Source organism: Coregonus clupeaformis, chromosome 1 (assembly GCF_020615455.1).
Source record: "Coregonus clupeaformis isolate EN_2021a chromosome 1, ASM2061545v1, whole genome shotgun sequence".
Lineage (NCBI taxonomy): Eukaryota > Metazoa > Chordata > Actinopteri > Salmoniformes > Salmonidae > Coregonus > Coregonus clupeaformis.
This window is the reverse complement of record NC_059192.1, coordinates 67,226,430-67,238,671: the sequence shown is the minus strand read 5'-3', so window position 1 is coordinate 67,238,671 and position 12,242 is coordinate 67,226,430. Positions and strand designations below refer to the sequence as shown.

The window sequence follows — 12,242 nt, the reverse complement described above, 5'->3', positions numbered from 1 at the left end:
AATTGTCGTGTCTAGTATAGCCTATGTTGTTATTGTCCCGGAGCTGTATATCTGACACTGCCATCCCCAGAATTGTGTCCGTGCGTCCCGCCCTTTAAGAGGCGCTTGTATGGAATGTTTTTCTCACCGTTTTCCTAGTACGCGTGCGCTGTGGCGGAGCTCTATATAGCAACGGCGGAGATCCATTTGTGATGGTCTGAAAAATACTGTAGTGCAATTTCTGTCGGCCGAAATCCCAAGTAGGCGGGGCAGAAAGGAAACGCTCTATGAGCGAGACGGAAATGAAAGGGGGTGTCCGAAGATAAATCCGATCCCTTTTAGAGCAACTGGGACATAGCCGTGCGAGAAAAGGAGAGGAGGGGGAGAAGAAAGAGGAATTTAAAAAGAAAAGGAAGAAAGGGAGGGAGGAGGGAGAGCGAGCGATAAAAAAAGAAAGATGACATCCTCGCAATTGAACAGCCGAGGTGGAAAGATAGGCTGCGGCCCGGAGCGAGCGCTCTTTGCCAGGGTCAGGGCTTGAATCCAACAACGAGGCTTCGACAAACACCCGATTGGCCTATTGGGGGAAATCGGAAAAATAGATTAATAAATTAAAAAGCATGAACTGCTACTCTTTCAAATGCGTTTATTATAACACTGATAATAGTTAGCATTGTGCGTGAAATGCATTCATTTAATTTTCAGATCTAGCAATTATGTATGACTACGGCTATAGAAATAACATTGATTTCGTGCACACAGATATTTGGTTTGAAAGTCATCAATGCCAAGAGATGTGTTTTTTTAATCATTATGCTTTGCTAAATTAAAGTTAGAAACCAGAGTCAAAGAGAAATAGGCCACTATTGGAGCAGGCAATTCCACTCAGGCAGACAGCCTAGTCGTAACGCCTGCGTGAAAACGAATAGCTTGAATTAGTATATTTTTTTTTTATATAGTTGCACGTCCCTTTCGGATGATCGATAGCATACTCTTGCTGCATTTTAATACTGTCAACATAGATCTTCGCGCCTCAATCGCCAATAGGGTGATTAAACAATATGCAAACGATTCACTGTCGAATCGCAACCAGGATTACTTAACTGACTTTATACTCTTAAGTCAATTTGGTTCAAAATGGATGCTGCTTGGAGCAATTTTCTCTTCCAGGTAAGTCTTAATTGACCTTCTTCGTTGTCGTGTTTGTGTGCGCGCTTTTCTGAAGAAGGGCTTTTGAAGAATTTGTGTCCCACAGCTCCGGGGCCTGCACATTTATGTGACGCAAAGTAGCATCTAGTCTAGACCAGTGGTTCCCAACCAGGGGTACTAGGACCCCTGGGAGTACTTGGGCTATCCACAGGGGGTACTTGAGAAGACTCATGAGATAATAGCCTTACTGGTAAAATGCAAATGAGGGGGTACTTCAGGGGTACTCCTGGCAGAGCAAAATTCTGTTGGTGGTAGACAATGCAGTGACTTTCTGCTAATGGCCCTATGTTTATTTCTCCAGACTACTCCCACCCAAAACCAAGTGGAGGGGACCCTCCAATCAGAACTCTTACCAGTCCATACTGCCTCTCCTCAGACCCCTCCCACAGAGAACATAGCCCAGCCTCCTTCCACGGTGGACACTGCTGCCCTCAATGAAGAACCCTTACCTGGTGAGAGAATCATGGGTTGTGAAATACATAGAAATACTATTGCTTTTTCAGCATTTATCCGCAATTAAGTTGAAAAGGATGTAATGTGGATTGCTAAACAAGATGTCTGTTATACTGTTATAAGCATAATATGATACATTAGGCTGTCTTCATACCATAATATTTAGAATGTATAAGGATATTATTATTAATTAGCATTTCCCTGTCTTCATTTCTCATTCCCTCTCTTCTTCCGCTCTTTCGTCCTACAGTGAAGACAACGTCCCGGCCTGCCCGTGTGCCACACATCTGTGCCATATGCAGCAAGCAGTTCAAGAACAACTACAACCTGCGGCGGCACCAGTCGGTCCACACCGGGGTACGCATGAGGCGAGCAGGAGCAGGGGAGCAGGAGGAGGGGGCGAAGGAGGCTGGCGCTGGGCCGGCGCAGGCGTTGTCGGGAGGGAGGGCGGAGAGGCATACGGTCCCCCTCTCCCTGCTCCACCTCTCCGTTCCTCCCCCTCTCCCCCCTCCCAGCATGCTGGCATCCCAGCAGCCAGCTCTGGGTAGTCAGGATGGCGAAGGGGTTGCCATGGCGAGCGTAGTGGCTAGCATTAACCCCCATGCTCCTCCTGCTGCTGTCGTCATGGCGGCGGGGGCGACAGTACAGGTGGGTCATGGCGCTTCTGGAGGTTGTTGTTGTCGTCCGTGAAAAAGAAAAGTAGAATTTAGGTTCCTCTTGCATGGTCTTTATGGAGATTGTGGGAAAGCCTTATTTTCAATAAAGGGAATTCAGCATGTTATGCAAATGGCCCAGAGAAATTATCTAGGTGTCGCGAGCCATGTGTGTCTGCGTGGTTCAGAAAGACACAAAGAGGCGACAATATAATATGTCAATAATCTACACAGATGCATGTGTAATTATCGACTACTACAATACATAAAAAACAATGTTTGTACTGTAAGCGCGTCTCTTTCTACTCATCCCCCCCAGCGGCCATCGAACCCCAACCCGAACCCCGTGCGGAAGAACCACGCCTGTGAGACGTGCGGGAAGGCTTTCCGAGACGTGTACCATCTAAACCGACACCGTCTCTCCCACTCGGACGAGAAACCCTTCTCCTGCCCCATCTGCCAGCAGCGGTTCAAGAGGAAGGACCGCATGAGCCACCACGTGCGCTCTCACCAAGGCGGCGTGGAGAAACCCTATGTGTGCCCCCACTGTGCCAAGGCTTTCTCCAGGTGAGAGTGGCACACTATAGGCCAGAGAGCAGGGTCATGTTCATTAGGGCAGGCAACATAATTATTTATTTCAGATGGTACCTCTCCCTCTGACTGCATTTTTAGGGCAGTTTTCTTCTGCTTTGTGCCTCAGTGATACACTGTGCTTACACTGTGCTTAAAGGGGCAATCAAATATATGATACACTATACTTTGCATTCGGGAAGTATTCAGACCCCTTGACTTTTTCCACATTTTGTTACGTTACAGCCTTATTCTTCTAAAATGGATTCAATAATTTTTCCCCCTCATCAATCAACACACAATACCCCATAATGACACCAGTTTTTAAAATTTGTTTTGCAAATGTATTACAAATGAAAAATAGAAATACCTTATTTACATAAGTATTCAGACCCTTTGCTATGACACTCGAAATTGAGCTCCGGTGCATCCTGTTTCCATTGATCATACTTGAGATGTTTCTACAACTTGATTAGAGTCCACCTGGGGTAAATTCAATTGATTGGACATGACTTGGAAAGGAACACACCTGTCTATAGAAGGTCCCACAGTTGACAGTGCATGTCAGAGCAAAAACCAAGCCATGATGTCGAAGGAATTGTCTGTAGAGCTCCGAGACAGGATTGTGTCGACTCACAGATCTGGGGAAGCGTACCAAAACATTTCTGTGCATTGAAGGTCCTCAAGAACACAGTGGCCTCCATCATTCTTAAAAGGAAGACGTTTGGAACCACCAAGACTCTTCCTAGAGCTGGCCGCCTTCTCCCCCTGAGCAATCGGGTAGAGAAGGCCCTTGGTCAGGGAGGTGACCAAGAACCCGATGGTCACTGGCAGAGCAACAAAGTTCCTCTGTGGAGATGGGAGAACCTTCCAGAAGGACAACCATCTCTGCAGCACTCCACCAATCAGGCCTTTATGGTAGAGTGGCCAGATGGAAGCCACTCCTCAGTAAAAGGCATATGACAGCCCGCTTGGAGTCTGCCAAAAGGCACCTAAAGGACTCTCAGATCATGAGAAACAAGATTCTCTGGTCTGATGAAACCAAGATTGAACTCTTTGGCCTGAATGCCAAGCTTCACGTCTGGAGGAAACCTGGCACCATCCCTATGGTTAGGCATGGTGGTGGCAGCATTGTGCTGTGGGGATGTTTTTCAGCGGCAGGGACTGGGAGACTAGTCAGGATCGAGGGAAAGATGAACGGAGCAAAGTACAGAGAGCTCCTTGATGAAAACCTGCTCCAGAGCACTCAGGACCTCAGACTGGGGCGAAGGTTCACCTTCCAACAGGACAATGACCCTAAGCACACAGCCAAGACAACGCAGGAGTGGCTTCGGGACAAGTCTCTGAATGTCCTTGAGGGGCCCAGCCAGAGCCCGGACTTGAACCCAATCGAACATCTCTGAAGAGACCTGAAAATAGCTGTGCAGCGATGCTCCCCATCCAATCTGACAGAGCTTGAGAGGATTGGCAGAGAAGAATGGGAGAAACTCCCCAAATATAGGTGTGCCAAGCTTGTAGCGTCATACCCAAGAAGACTCGAGGCTGTAATCGCTGGCAAAGGTGCTTCAACAAAGTACTGAGTAAAGGGTCTGACTACTTACTTAAATGTCATATTTCCGTTTATTTTTTTGTTTTTTTACATTTGCAAAAATTTCTAAAAACCTGCTTTTGCTTTGTCATTATGGGGTATTGTGTGTAGATTGATGAGGGGAAAAAACAATTTAATCAATTTTAGAATACGGCTGTAACGTAACAAAATGTGTAAAAAGTCAAGGGGTCTGAATACCTTCCGAATGCACTGTATATACAAAAGTATGTGGACACTCCTTCAAATTTGTGGATAAGGCTATTTCAGCCACATCTGTTGCTGACAGGTGTATACAATCTAGCACACAGCCATGCAATCTCCATAGACAAACATTGGCAGTAGAATGGCCTTACTGAAGAGCTCGGTGACTTTTAACGTGGCACCGTCCTAGGATGCCACCTTTCCAACAAGTCAGTTTGTCAAATTTCTGCCCTGCTAGATCTGCCCTGGTCAACTGTAAGTGCTGTTATTGTGAAGTGGAAACGTCTAGGAGCAATAACAGCTGAGCCGCGAAGTCGTAGGCAACACAAGCTCACAGAACGGGACCGCCAGGTGCTGAAGCACGTAGCACGTAAACATCGTCTGTCCTCGGTTGCAACACTCACTACCGAGTTCCAAACTGCCTCTGGAAGCAACGTCAGCACAAGAACTGTTCATAGGGAGCTTCATGAAATGGGTTTCCATGGCCGATCAGCCGCACACAAGCCTAAGATCACCATGCGCAATGCCAAGCGTCGGCTGGAGTGGCGTAAAGCTCGCTGCCATTTGATTCTGGAGCAGTGGAAACGCGTTCTCTGGAGTGATGAATCACGCTTCACCAGTCTGACAGCCCGAATGCATAATGCCAACTGTAAAGTTTGGTGGAGGAGGAATAATGGTCTGGGGCTGTTTTTCATGGTTCGGGCTAGGTCCCTTAGTTCCAGTGAAGGGGAATCTTAACGCTACAGCATACAATGACATTCTAGACGATTCTGTGCTTCCAACTTTGTGGCAACAGTTTGGGGAAGGCCCTTTCCTGTTTCAGCATGACAATGCCCCCGTGCACAAAACGAGGTCCATACAGAAATGGTTTGTCGAGATCGCTGTGGAAGAACTTAACTGGCCTGCACAGAGCCCTGATCTCAACCCCATCGAACACCTTTGGGATGAATTGGAACGCCGACTGCGAGACAGGCCTAATCGCCCAACATCAGTTTCCGACCTCACTAATGCTCTTGTGGCTGAATGGAAGCCACAAAAAGTCAATGTAAACAAACACTATATAGCCTCAAAACATAATTTTTATATCATGGATGGTCAGTCCTTGCATCCATAGCTCTGTCTATGAATTTGAGAGTGGTTACATTTCTCCAGCCCCATCCCTCAGCATTTTACCGAAACAGGGGTGGGGAAAACAGTTTATTGTTTCTACTGCTGATTGCTGCTTTAAAGGAACATTACATTCCAAAATCAAAAGTAGTCGAGATAAGTCCACATCCCATGCCATTGGTTGTGTCGATGAATGGAAATTGTAAGCACCGAAAATATGGAAATTACTTATAGCTTATCTTTTTCATTCATAATGGTTTGTGGCACTTGCGAAAGTATTCACCCCCTTGGCATTTTTCCTATTTTGTTGCCTTACAACCTGGAATTAAAATGGATTTTTTGGGGGGTTTGTATCATTTGATTTACACAACATGCCTACCACTTTGAAGATGCAAAATATTTTTTTGGGTGAAACAATCAAGAAATAAGACAAAAAAACTACTTGAGCGTGCATAACTATTCACCCCCCCCAAAGTCAATACTTTGTAGAGCAACCTTTTGCAGCAGTTACAGCTGCAAGTCTCTTGGGGTATGTCTCTATAAGCTTGGCACATCTAGAACACCAAACGTGTTTGCTTATTTTATTCTTTAAGCAATGGCTTTTTTCTGGCCACTCTTCCGTAAAGCCCAACTCTGTGGAGTGTACGGCTTAAAGTGGTCCTATGGACAGATACTCCAATCTCTGCTGTGGAGCTTTGCAGCTCCTTCAGAGTTATCTTTAATCAGAGAGGCAACAAAGAGACCAATGCTCTCCTTGCCTGGTCTGTGAGCTTTGGTGGGTGGCCCTCTCTTGGCAGGTTTGTTGTGGTGCCATATTTCCATTTTTTAATAATGGATTTAATGGTGCTCCGTGGGATGTTCAAAGTTTCTGATATTTTTTTATAACCCAACCCTGATCTGTACTTCTCCACAACTTTGTCCCTGACCTGTTTGGAGAGCTCCTTGGTCTTCATGGTGCCGCTTGCTTGTTGGTGCCCTTTGCTTAGTGGTGTTGCAGACTCTGGGGCCTTAGAACAGGTGTATATATATACTGAGATCATGTGACAGATCATGTGACACTTAGATTGCACACAGGTGGACTTTATTTAACTAATTATGTGACTTCTGAAGGTAATTGGTTGCACCAGATCGATCTTATTTGGGGGCGAATACATATGCACGCACCACTTTTCCGTTATACATTTTTTGATACAAGTTATATTTTTCATTTCACTTCACCAATTTGGACTATTTTGTGTAAGAAATCCCAATACAAATCCATTTAAATTACAGGTTGTAATGCAACAAAATAGGAAAAACGCCAAGAGGGATGAATACTTTTGCAAGGCACTGTAGCTGTATCTACACAACACATGGCCTGGGACTTGAACTTATCTCAATAGAAGACCTCTTGCGGTGTAAAAACATCTGACAAAGTTTGTGTCCACATTTTCTGCTGGAGAAAGTCTATAACAAGGTATTTGTTGTCTTACCCCTTTCTATCTCTCACTTCTTTCAGGCCTGACCATCTCAACAGTCATGTCAGACAAGTTCACTCATCTGAACGACCCTTCAAGTGTCCGGTACTTGATGTTTGTGCTACTTTATATCCTTTTACACCTCTCATATCTCAATACAGTCATTCTTAGACATAGATTTGTTTCTCTGTACCTTAAATCCTTCGTACCATAACTATCCATTGTAATACAATCGGGATTGGGATCAATTCCATTTAAATTCAGGAAGTAAACCAAAATTCCAATTTGAGTTTACTTCCTGAATTGACTGAATTGAAATGGAATTGACCCCAACCCTGAATTAAATACAATGAGAGATTGTTTTGCTATTAAACTGCTGCCTTCTGTGTCTTTATTGATAACCAGTCATTCCTCATCACTCTCGATGTGTTTAGACGTGCGAGTCCAGCTTCGCCACGAGGGACCGGCTACGTGCTCATATGATCCGCCACGAGGAGAAGGTACCGTGCCACATCTGCGGCAAGCTCCTGTCGGCTGCCTACATCACCGATCACATGAGGGTGCACAACCAATCGCAGCACCACTCCTGCCATATCTGTAACCGCAGTGAGTGTCTGTCAACACCTCGTATTGTTTGATGAAAGGGTTCACAAATAGTTTATAAGATGTTAATAAATGTTTCACGGCCTCCCGAGTGGCACAGCGGTCTAAGGCACTTCGTCGCTGTGGTTGAGGCGTCACTACAGACCCGGGTTCGATCCCAGGCTGTGTCACAGCCGGCCGTGACCGGGAGACCCATGAGGTGGCGCACAATTAGCCCAGCGTTGTCCAGGTTAGGGGAGGGTTTGACCGGCCGGGATTTCCTTGTCCCATTGTGTTCTAGCGACTCCTTGTGGCGGGCCGGGCGCCTGCAGGCTGACTTCGGTCGCCAGCTGGACGGTGTTTCCTCCGACACATTGGTGCAGCTGGCTTCCGGGTTAAGCAAGCAGTGTGTCAAGAAGCAGTGCGGCTTGGCAGGGTCATGTTTCGGAGGACGCATGGCTCTCTCCCGAGTCCGTAAGGGAGAAAAAGGGGTAAAAGTACAAAATTATATATATAAATAAATAACCAAACATTTAGAGTTTAAGTGGTTTATAAGATGTTAATAAACATTCAAAGTTAATAAATGGTTAATAAACATTTGTCAAGTACTGAGTCAAGTCCTGGCACACACACACTTTGTAAATAATCAGTAAACATTTAAAAATACAATTTTCCATACAAAATCGTATAATTATCTAGAACGTTTTCATTCTAGCCCGCCTACCGTACTCTATAAAGCGTTACTTGTAAAGGCTTAAAATGACATTAACCGCTAACTCTCTCCGTCTCCTCCAGGCTTCACCACTCTGACCTACCTGCGCGTCCACGCCCAAAAGCACCACGGCCAGGAGTGGAAGGAGAGTGCTGGTGGCTTCGGCGGCATGGGCTCAAGTGGTGTTCTTGTGTGCCAGCTGTGCGGGGTGCACTGCAAGACCCCCACCCAGCTGCAGGGCCACATGGGCACCCACAGTACTGGGGGCCAAGGTGGCCCCTCCGGCCCTGTTACCTCTAGCGGGGCGTCCAGCTCTTCCGTGTCCCTCAGCAACATGGTGTCTGCCCCGACCGTCTACGTCAGCAGCAACGCAGTGGTGGACCTGCTGGTGTCGGACTGCTCCAGCATCCAACCTCAGTCCCACAGTTAGCAGAGCAGAGCCGCAGTTTAACCTCAGCCACTTGAGTCCCTAAGTCCCGTAGTGAGAGGTTAGGAGGCTTGCTTAGGGGAGAGCCACAGTTAAAAGTCCCACAGCTAGAGGAAAAATGGGGGAAATGGACAGAGGGGTCTGGCTTAGGGGAGAGAAAGAGGCAGAGAGAAAGTATGTGAGAATAGTGTGGAGAGAGGATGAGGTGGACATTATATGTCCTGTACGCTGATTTGATGACGCTAGATAACGACAAATACGGACATGAGTGTCCTCAACGTGGCTGAACTCTCACGCTTTCAGGACTCCTATGACACTGTGGACTTGTCTACTCTATCCCTCTCCCTCCCTCCTTTCTCTCCCTCAGTCCCAGCAACTACTCCCCTCTGCTAGTAATGCACCATGTACTGTAACTCAATGTCAGTCTCACCAACCACCTCTCATTTTGCCTCCGTTTTGTCGCTCTCTTCTCCAAACATTCATAAGATAGCCTTGTAGTAAGTTGGGGAATTATTTAAAGGAGTAATAGGAAAATGATATAACAAAGGGGTGTGTAGAAGAGTGTATTCTGAAAGAATGAGATGTTCAGGGGGTGAATTGCACATAACAAGTCAGGGGCTGCTACCCTCCAGAAATGAAGAGGAGTAGACGCGACGTTTTAATTGCGTAATGCTGTAATCATAGAGCATATGGAGGTAGTCTGTTTTAAATAGGGCCAACGCTGGATCTGGAAGTTAGCCCATACCCACTGGGCACACACTGGTTGAATCAACGTTGTTTCCACGTCATTTCAATGAACCAATGTGGAATAGACGTTGAATTGATGTCTGTGCCCAGTGGGTACTGTATTGGTGATTATGCACAGTGGAGGGGTGTAACTACATTGATTTGTTTCAGGTACAGTAGAGCGAGAAAACAATTGGCAAAGTTGAGTTCAGGAGTGTCAAGCACCTTAAAAATGTTGACGTTTAATCCGCTGAAGGCTCAGACTGGTTTCGTAAAGATGCATTTGCTCTGCGTCTTCCTCTTTGGGCACAACCACATTTAATACATACTGGAGATTCTTATTACTGCTACTGTATAGCCACATTCATGACACAGTTCACTGACACCTCAAAAACACCATTTGCATTAAAGTGAAGCTAGCTAAGACTACCTACAAGAAAGTTAGCAGCAGTCCCCCTTACGCTAGAGATGGTTGAAAACAAATATTTTAAGAAAGTATCGATTGATTCAGTCAAATGAATTGTACCCATATCTGCCATTTTATTTCTTTGTAACTGTTATTGCCATAGTGTTCTTAGTTGTTCCTTGAACGAGTCCACCGTATTAAAACTCATTCATTAACACCACCATCTATAGCACACAGCATTCTGAACACAACTTATATTATGACTTACAGCTCTCCATGAATCTGAGGAGAAAGATCACCTTTCCTCAGATATCTTTGGTTGTTTGACTTTTTCAGTGGTTAAGAGTGATGTCATGGAAGGGCTTTAAAGGTTGTGTCGAGATAAGTATATCCAGGAACTTTATACTACTAGCGTTCGATGGCCCACCCCTGGTATGCTTTCAACAAATCCTGTTTTTGTTCTGGAGTGCTTCATTTAATCAGTTTAGTGTCAGTATGTTATATTTTAAAAAATGCTTAGAATTATTTAATTTGGAGACTTGTTCTTCCTGTTGAGAAAAGTAGTGATTTATGAAAGTTATTTTAGGTTTCCCGCATTAAGCAAAAAAAAATAATACCTCTATTCTAGGAACCTGTACAGCTCTTGTGATACATCGTAATGCCTTATTGTACTCAACTGCATTTTAATTATTTTATTCTGAACTATTTTAAATCTTAGTCATGGATTCATTAAGAATACTAATGGGATGTATTTATTATTATATTTTTATATTTCTCAACCGTATGCATGTCTATGAACAGTTAGAGCAAAAAAACAGTTGATGCTTACCATGATCATTAATATTATGTTATTATTTTGTAGATGAAGCATAGAGATCATGTTATTATTTTGTAATTTTGACTATTAAAAGTAAAAGGAGTAAACACATGAGGTGAGGTGTGTCCATTATTTATCTGTGTGTGTGTCACATGCTTGAGAGAGAAAGTGTTTGGATTTTGTGTCAGATAAGGTGCAGTGAAAATGGTGGGTGGTGGCATGCAGCTGGTAACACAGTGTGTGTGTTGGTATCTCTGACTTGTAAAATATGTTACGTGTGAGATGAGCATGTAACCTTGACCCCTCTGTGTTGTGTAATCGTATTTTGCTCTGGCTCCTGTGCGTGTGTTGCTGCACACTAAGTAATACCTCTGCACCGATACTAATAATAATAATGATGAAATGTACAGTCCCTACAATAGTTTATCTCTATTTTACTGGAAATGGAAGAGCATGTGACCTTATTACTGTGAACATCTGGTCCTTTCTAAACCAATATTAACATGTGTATTTTCTGACAGATATAAATGGGTGTAAACAAGGGTTTCTTCCCCATTCTCTTCTGAAGAGGTCTTCCTATATATTTGTGGAATACTTATTATTTTTTGATGCAGTTTGCAAACTGTCCCCATATTGTATTTTATTCATAATATTGTAATCATTTTTTTTTTTACAAAGTAGTACTTGTTGATAATATTCCTATGAGATATTTCATCCCATCTCCAGACCGTCTTGATTTATTTTGCACTATCCACCTTTACAAATTGTACATCACCATTTTTAGGTACAGTCAGGTCCATAAGTATTTGGACAGTGACACAATTTGCATCATTTTGGCTCCGTACGCCACCACAATGGATTTGAAAGGAAACAATCAAGAAGTGCTTTAAGTGTAGACTTTCATCTTTAATTTAAGGGTTTTGTCAAAATTATTGCATGAACCGTGTAGGAATTATGAACATTTTTATACATAGCCCCCCAAGTTTAGGGGCTCAAAAGTAATTGGACAAACTAACAATCATAAATTAAATTGTGAGTTTTAATACTTGGTTGCAAATCCTTTGCAGTCAATGACTGCCTGAAGTCTGGAACCCATAGACATCACCAGATGCTGGGTTTCTTCCTTGGCAATGCTCTGCCTTTACTGCAGCTGTCTTCAGTTCCTGCTTGTTCTTGGGGCATTTTGCCTTCAGCAAGTGAAATGCATGCTCAATTGGATTCAGGTCAGGTGATTGACTTGGCCATTGCAGAACGTTCCACTTCTTTGCCTTAAAAAAGTATTGGGTTGCTTTCGCAGTATGCTTCTGGTCATTGTCCATCTGCACTGTGAAGCGCCGTCCAATGAGCAGATAATA

General features: G+C 44.3%; 1 protein-coding gene across 3 annotated transcripts; it reads left to right on the top strand.

Annotated features, from left to right (window-relative positions):
- The first annotated feature begins 204 nt into the window (after nt 1-204).
- LOC121572592 (myc-associated zinc finger protein) lies at nt 205-10,998 on the top strand. Of its 3 annotated transcripts, none has more exons than XM_041884635.2 (7): nt 205-1,149; nt 1,490-1,640; nt 1,892-2,289; nt 2,614-2,861; nt 7,259-7,322; nt 7,652-7,823; nt 8,595-10,998. In XM_041884635.2, exons 1-7 carry the CDS (start codon nt 1,117-1,119, stop codon nt 8,939-8,941), a joined length of 1,413 nt encoding a protein of 470 aa, XP_041740569.2. In that variant the 5' UTR covers nt 205-1,116; the 3' UTR covers nt 8,942-10,998. The 3 variants fall into 3 exon arrangements, with proteins under 3 accessions (XP_041740569.2, XP_041740566.2, XP_041740574.2); XM_041884632.2 differs by having other exon boundaries at nt 206-1,149; nt 7,259-7,331; XM_041884640.2 differs by having other exon boundaries at nt 222-1,149; nt 1,892-1,998; nt 7,259-7,331.
- Nucleotides 10,999-12,242: the final 1,244 nt, after the last annotated feature.

Excerpts from the sequence above, each read along its gene's own strand:
- LOC121572592 (XM_041884632.2), top strand. The coding sequence starts at position 1,117 with ATGGATGCTGCTTGGAGCAATTTTCTCTTCCAG. Across the intron at positions 2,862-7,258 it reads TGTGCCAAGGCTTTCTCCAG|GCCTGACCATCTCAACAGTC; the intron begins GTGAGAGTGGCA and ends CACTTCTTTCAG. Across the intron at positions 7,332-7,651 it reads TCAAGTGTCCGGTACTTGAT|ACGTGCGAGTCCAGCTTCGC; the intron begins GTTTGTGCTACT and ends CGATGTGTTTAG.